The sequence below is a fragment of the Colobus angolensis genome, unplaced genomic scaffold, assembly GCF_000951035.1.
Source record: "Colobus angolensis palliatus isolate OR3802 unplaced genomic scaffold, Cang.pa_1.0 Scaffold28, whole genome shotgun sequence".
Classification (NCBI taxonomy): Eukaryota; Metazoa; Chordata; class Mammalia; order Primates; family Cercopithecidae; genus Colobus; species Colobus angolensis.
In genome coordinates this window covers 2,835,452-2,842,712 of record NW_012116043.1, presented here as the reverse complement: position 1 = coordinate 2,842,712, position 7,261 = coordinate 2,835,452, and the positions used below count along the sequence as shown (strand labels likewise).

The 7,261-nt window shown below is 53.7% G+C and overlaps 1 protein-coding gene across 1 annotated transcript in view; it reads left to right on the top strand.

Annotated features, from left to right (window-relative positions):
- The first annotated feature begins 7,030 nt into the window (after nt 1-7,030).
- The window catches only part of LOC105516377 (acetoacetyl-CoA synthetase-like), an 18,689-nt gene continuing 18,458 nt past the window's right edge, over nt 7,031-7,261 (top strand). The window contains exon 1 of the mRNA XM_011948574.1: nt 7,031-7,058. Within this exon, the coding sequence (XP_011803964.1) occupies nt 7,031-7,058 (28 nt within the window). The remainder of the gene's footprint in view (nt 7,059-7,261) is intronic.

Below are 7,261 nucleotides of genomic sequence, written 5' to 3'. Positions count from 1 at the left end.
GGGGATGGGCGGGGGCCGTGCAGGGTGGTTGGGTGGTCTCCCCGTGGCTAGTTTCATGCTTCTGGGGCTGGAGGAGCCACTTGATGGCCGGCAGGCCTTATGGCTGCGGGGTTCCCCCCTCTCTTGGGGAACATCACCCCTCCACAGCACCTCCTGGCACTTCCTGACTCTGCAGCGTCTCCTCTGCATGTAGGGGTCACCCTCACCCCGGGAGTGTCACCCCTCGCGAGGGCCAGCTGCCTGTTGACTGGGTGGTCCCCGGCTAGGCTTTCCTACCTGTGAGGTGCTCACTGGAGTCTTGACCTCCAGCCTGTGGGGGCTTCCCCCGGACATAGGACCTTTTTGACTTGCAGCTCTTCCTCTGTTTGTGGGGGTCCCTTGCCAGTCCTCAGTGCCGTGCACTCTGCCCCCCCGACCTCCCCCATCTCCAGCTGCCCCTGCTAGAGGCCAGCACCTAGAAGGATGGCCAGGGAGGAGGCCCTGTCCACGTGTCTACACTCCCAGCCCCCAAACAGAACCTAGTAAAAGACTCTCTTTCCACCCATCACCTTGAACTTCAGAAACCGCCTCTCTGGGTGTGGGTGGGGCAGAGGCCCCTTCTCCGTGAGCTGACCATTCCGGGTGCTCTTCCTGAGCTCTAGCTGGCTTGCCCAACTACCAGCTCCACCCCTCCACCCCTGTCTCCCCTGGGTGTTCGTAGGGGATTTTTTTTGTTTTTTTTGAGGAGGAGTTTTGCTCTTGTTGCCCAGGCTGGAATGCAATGGCGTGATCTCGACTCACTGCAACCTCTGCCTCCTGGGTTCAAGCAATTCTCCTGCCTCAGCCTCCTGAGTAGCTGGGATTACAGGTGCCCGCCACCACGCCTGGCTAATTTTTGTATTTTTAGTAGAGATGGGGTTTCTCCATGTTGGTCAGGCTGGTCTCGAACTCCTGACCTCAGGTGATCTGACCGCCTCGGCCTCCCAAAGTGCTGGGATTACAGGCATAAGCAACCATGCCCAGCCTTCCCCAGTTTTTTTTTTGTTTTTTTTGAGGAGGAGTTTTGCTCTTGTTGCCCAGGCTGGAGTGCAATGGCGTGATCTCGGCTCACTGCAACCTCCACCTCCCGGGTTCAAGTAATTCTCCTTGCCTCAGCCTCCTGAGTAGCTGGGATTACAGGTGCCTGCCACTACGCCTGGCTAATTTTTGTATTTTTAGTAGAGACGGGGTTTCACCATGTTGGCCAGGCTGGTCTCGAACTCCTGACCTCAGGTGATCTGACCGCCTCGGCCTCCCAAAGTGCTGGGATTACAGGCATAAGCAACCGCAACCGGCCTCCCTAGGGGATTTTTAACTCATGGTCTCTCCTCACCCCCTCCGCCAGCGCAGGGACTCCCTTGTTTCTGTCGGTGGCATCCCTGTTCTTGCTCAGGCTCGCAGGAATGGACACCCCAGTCGCCTGGCCCACACCAGAAGTCTTCTGCCACAGCCCCATGTCTTTCTCACATCTCCGCCTTTGCATCCCCGTGCCAGGGGTTCTGGGGCCTCCTTTCCTCCTCTCCGAACAGTGCTTGGTTTTCCTGCTTCTTGCTTTTCCACCCATTTGCATCTGCTTGCTTTACCAGAGTCATCTTGAAGCACAGAAGTCTTACTTTGTCACTCCTTGGCTCAGAAGTTCTCAGTGGTTCCTTGTTGACCACAGAAATGCAGACTGCTGCCTGGCAGCTTCCAGGCCCCACCGCAGCGGGGAGCTTCCACAGAGTCATTTCCTAGGCTAACCCGAGCTGAGCCTGAGCCGTTTCTCTCCTTCCCTTGCTCTCCCTTGGAGACAGGTGTAGTCTGTTGCCCTGGGGGCTTCCCCCCTCCCCCAGCAGTTGGTAAATGACTGTGTTGGATTAGGGCAGCCTGGAGACCCCTGGAAGAAGCAGGAGGCTGCCATGTGGATTACGTTCTTCCTCTGTGTCACCTTGCCTTGATTCCATCTGTTTCCTCTGCCAGCAATAACAGAATGCTGGTCTGGTGCCTGTCCAGCCCTGATGTTCTGAAATAATTTCAGATACGGGCAGCCCTGTTAGATGGGTGAAACCACCTTCCTCCATGGGAAGTGTTGAAGAGAAGGGATTTGTAATCTACCTGGATTTCTTTTTTTTTTTTTTTTAAGAAAAAAGATTTCTTCTCCCCCAGGCTTGAGTGCGATGGCGCGATCTCGCCTCATTGCAACCTCTGCCTCCTGGGTTCAAGCAATTCTCCTGCCTCAGCCTCCTGAGTAGCTGGGATTACAGGTGCCTGCCACTACGCCTGGCTAATTTTTGTATTTTTAGTAGAGACGGGGTTTCACCATGTTGGCCAGGCTGGTCTAGAACTCCTGACCTCAGGTGATCCACCTGCCTCAGCCTCCCAAAGTGCTGGGATTACAGGTGTGAGCCACTGTGCCTGGCCGACTACCTGGATTTTGAACTAGCTCTACCACTTACCAGCTTTGTGATCAGGAGGAAGTCATTGGATCTCCCCATGCCTCGTTTCCTCATCTGTAAAATGGGCATAACGGGACCTGAGTCATTGAGTGGGTATGCGGGTGACAGGAGATGGTCATGTCCAGTGCTGAGCTCTGCCCTGGGCCCCTGGGGTTGTGGAGTAAACATGAGCAAGTGCTGGGAGGGCCCAAGCACGGCTGCGGAGCTCCTTTCTGCCCTTCAAGGCTCTCAGACTGGTGGCCCATGGGCCAGGTCTCATCTGCAGACACACTATTGAGTTGCCTGCATTTAAAAGTTAGGAGAGAGGGCTGGGCGCGGTGGCTCACACCTGTAGTCCTAGCACTTGGGGAGGCTGAGGTGGGTGGATCTTTTTTTTCTTTTTTTTTTGAGACGGAGTCTTGCTCTGTCACCCAGCTGGAGTGCAGTGGTGCCATCTCCGCTCACTGCAAGCTCCGCCTCCCAGGTTCATGCCATCCTTCCAGCATTCTCCTGCCTCAGCCTCCTGAGTAGCTGGGACTATAGGTGCCCACCATCACGCTGGCTAATTTTTTGTATTTTTAGTAGAGATGGAGTTTTACCGTGTTAGCCAGGATAGTCTCGATCTCCTGACCTCGTGATCCACCCGCCTCAGCCTCCCAAAGTGCTGGGATTACAGGTGTGAGCCGCCGCGCCCGGCCTGGGTGGATCTTTTGAGCCTAGGAGTTCAAGACCAGCCTGGGCAACATGGTGAAACCCCCATCTCTACAAAAATACAAAAAATTATCTGGGCATTGTGGCATGCGCCTGTAATCCCAGCTACTCTGGACACTAAGGCAGGGTCGCTGGAGCCCAGGAGGTGGAGGTTGCAGTGAGCCCGAGATCTCGCCACTGCACTGCAGCCTGGGTGACAGAGTAAGACTGTGTCTCAAATAAATAAAAGTTGGGAGACCACATATGAAAAGCAAGCTTTCCAACCTCTGAGAATTCCAAGGCCTGTCATGGTGGGTCTGCATTCCCAACGTGGCAGCATTGTCCTGAGCATTGTCCGAGCTGAGCGAGGCCCCTCCCTTTAGTCTGGAGGAGGGCGTTTAGAGCTCAGGTTTTGTCCTTTTCTCCTCTTACCCCTCTTGACAGTGATTTCCACCTCTCTCCCCCTTCTTATTCCTGGCCCCGGACGCTTTGGGCTTCGCTTGAAGATCCAGCTCAAATTCAATCTTCTTTTTGATTATTCTCTTTGAATATTTCTGCCTTCCCTCTTCTCTCCAAGCGCATGTAATTTGGGCTTTCATTCTGCCCTGCCGTTTTGTGTATTTGTGAGCATTCTTATTGCTTAAAGACAGTGCTTGTGAACTTGTATCCTCTCCTCTGTGTCCCAGCAGGGGCTCACTTGTAGCCTGTGTACAGTATGGGGCCATGCGTTGGACTGGATGTCAGTAGAGAGCAAGGCACACGTCCTCAGCGGCATTGCTCCAGCCCTGCAGCCTTCAGGGAGGAAGGGAGGGGCGTTCCCCACTCCGGCCGCCTCTCCGTGAGCCGGTCTTCCCAGACCAAGGTTGGCAGGAAGTTTCTATCCCTGCAGTTTGGGAGGCTCTGGTAGGGTTACCTACCCTCTTTGCCACTACCAGAGCCGCAGCTTGGTTGGTTCCTGTCACTGCTTCCAGCCGAACCCACCTGTGCACTCCCTGCACACCCGCATGGGGCTCTGGGGTCCTCTGATGCAGGCTTCCTTGGGGTCGGGTGCAGCTCCAGCCTGGCATATGTGCCTGTGATTCCAGGCCTCTAGCAAGCTCTGGCAGACATGCTGCATGTACTAGCCCTCTGTAATTAGGGGGCAGAGAGGTGGCACCAGTTTCAAAGGCATGCTCTTTTGGAGGACTATGCCAAGTGTCCTTCTGTGTACCACAAGCTGCATGTCAGCTCCCTGTGCAAGCGGCTGGGATGGAGTTTGCCAACAAATAGAAGGCTTGGGCCCTGTTCTCAAATAGCTCCAGGTGCTAGGGGAGAGGGCTCATGTGAAGATAGTGCCACAAGTTAGTGGACGCTGGGCATTCCACGAATGGGGCATTAGTGTTGACATTCTCAGTGCTGCACTGTTGTATGGCAGATGCACCTGGTGGCTGTAACTTCAGAAGAATGTACGTTCAGAGTTCCAAGCGAAGGAATCTGAGAGTGGCCAACCCGGATTTATTCCTTGTCTATGAGGAACATCTGAACCCCTGGCCCACCCCATGGAACGCAAGCTCTACAGGGGGACTGAGGTCCTTTCTTTTGAAATAAGTGAAGGTTACCAGGTGGAAGTTGCTAGGGGAGCGTGCTAAGTGAAGGTGCTGTATAAACTGCGTGCATTTTACAAGCAGTTGCGGTTCTCCGTCCAGCCTGCTGCCCCCAAACCATCCCTGTAGGTAAGTTTCCAATAAACCCTGTGTCTGGCTCACTGCTTCCAGATCTCTGGAATCTGGTGCCATCTATTGGAGTTAATAGGGGTCCAGCACAACAGCAGTGTGCTGGGTTTAGCAGAGAATGCGGTTTAGAAGGGCAGATAGCCTGTCATCTCAGCGACTTGGGCAGCAGGGGCAGGAGGATTGCTTGAGTCCAGGACTTAGAGGATGCAGTGAGCTATGATCATGCCACTGCACTCCAGCTTGGGCAGAAGAGTAAGACCCTGTCTCTAAAAAAATGAATAATTAAAAAAAGGGCAGATAAAATCTTAAGCTAAGATTTGAAGGTGTAGACTGGCCAAGATTCTCCTAGGTGGAGAGGAAGAGGGGCTGAAAATTCCGAAGCCTGTAGGGACCAGACAGGTGCCCAATATAATAATAGTTACTATTTAGTGAGCTCTCTCTATATGCCAGGCTCCATCTGGCACCTCGTATGTATCAACTAATGTCATCCTCTTGGTAATCCTACCAAGTGAGTGGTAGTAGTAGCCCCATTTCACAGCTGAACAAACCAAGGCGCGAAGTCTCAGTTAAGACTTCGTAGCTGTAGGCGGTGGAGCTGTAGTCTGCCATCTGGTTAGTTATTGCCTCTGGCATTTGCCTGAGGGCCTGATGAGGCAGCTGTTCCCGGTTCTAGCTGATCGTCACTGTTTGGTGTGGACAATGCATTTGTTACCCGTTGCTGGTGACAAATCAGCCCAAAAGTTGGTGACTTAAAACAAGAATAAACCTTTATTACCTCTCAGTTTCTGTGGGTCAGGATTGGGGAGTGGCTATTTGGGCGGTTCTGGCTCAGGATCCCTGAGGAGCTGCAGTGGGAATGCACCCATCCCCGAGAGGTCACTCACACGGCGGTAAGTTAGTGCTGGTGGTGGCAGCAAGGTAGTGCAGGAGGCGTCTGCCATATGCCAACTAGGACTGCGTGAGCATCCTCACTGGCTTCTCCCGGAGCAGGTGACCCAAGAGAGCCAGCTGGCTGCAGTGACCCTTAAAACCTGGCCTTGGAAGTCACATTTGACCACTTCCACAGTACCCTGTTGGTGACACAGATCAGCCCTCTCAGGTTGGGAAGGGGACCATGGAGGGCCATGAATGCCTGGAGGTGACAATTATTGGCTGACGACCGCAGTCAGGGACTCACTTTTCTCAGGAGAAGCCGGAATTTCATTTAAAAATGGATTGATGTGCTTGCTTTGGCAGCACATATACTAGGTAGAAAAATGAGCATGATCCTTGCACAAGGTGGAGATGCAAATTCATGAAGTAGTCCATCAAAAAGCAAGAACAGGCTTCTAAGTGTGAACAGCTCGCACAGGCTAAATCAGACCTGGGCTTTTGGTTGCAGCGTCCTCCCCGTAGAGGCGGGGAGCGTGGGAGCAGAAGAGAGTGTCTCAAGAGTCACATCTGATGAGAGGGCTGAGTTGCTGACAGTGGGAAAGTTTCCACGTGAAGTCGGCCACTTTTGCTGTCATCTCCCAGGGTCCTTGTGGTGTCAAGATGCCATTGTGGCTGCATCCTTCCAGATTCATGGGGCTGGTGGCGTCTGACTTCCTTAGCGATGCTGTTGGTGAATGAACTTTTGTTTTTGTTTTTTTTTTTTGAGACGGAGTCTCGCTCTGTTGCCCAGGCTGGAGTGCAGTGGCCGGATCTCAGCTCACTGCAAGCTCCGCCCCCCAGGTTTACGCCATTCTCCTGCCTCAGCCTCCCAAGTAGCTGGGACTACAGGCGCCCGCCACCTCGCCCGGCTAGTTTTTTGTATTTTTTAGTAGAGACGGGGTTTCACCGTGTTAGCCAAGATGGTCTCGATCTCCTGACCTCGTGATCTGCCCGTCTCGGCCTCCCAAAGTGCTGGGATTACAGGCTTGAGCCACCGCGCCCGGCCGAATGAACTTTTATGATAGGCTTTGTTGTTGTTGTTGCTGCTTTTGACTGAGTTTCGCTCTTGTTGCCCAGGCTGGAGTGCAGTGGCAGGATCATAGCTCACTGCAGCTTCAAGCTTCTGGGCTAAAGTGATCCTCAGCTGTCTCTGCCCCAGTTCTTGTCATCCCTCTGAGTCCAGCATAACTGAGGACCATTCCTGGCCACCACAGTCAGAGGGGACACTGCTGAAGAAAGCATCGTGTCTCTTCTCTCTTCCCCCCAGGGCTGGGAACAGTGAGGATGGGCACGCTTGACTTGACTGATGTCGGTGAGAGAATTCAGCTCAGTGGTTGTATTCTGCCTTTTTCCCCATTCGTGATACCTCGTTGGCCATCTTCCTGACATGTTATTATATCCCTGCCAGTCTCTGCCTTCCTGGAGCCCCAGCAAGGCTGTGCTTTGAAACAGAAGCACTGCCGGGCGCGGTGGCTCAAGCCTGTAATCCCAGCACTTTGGGAGGCCGAGACGGGC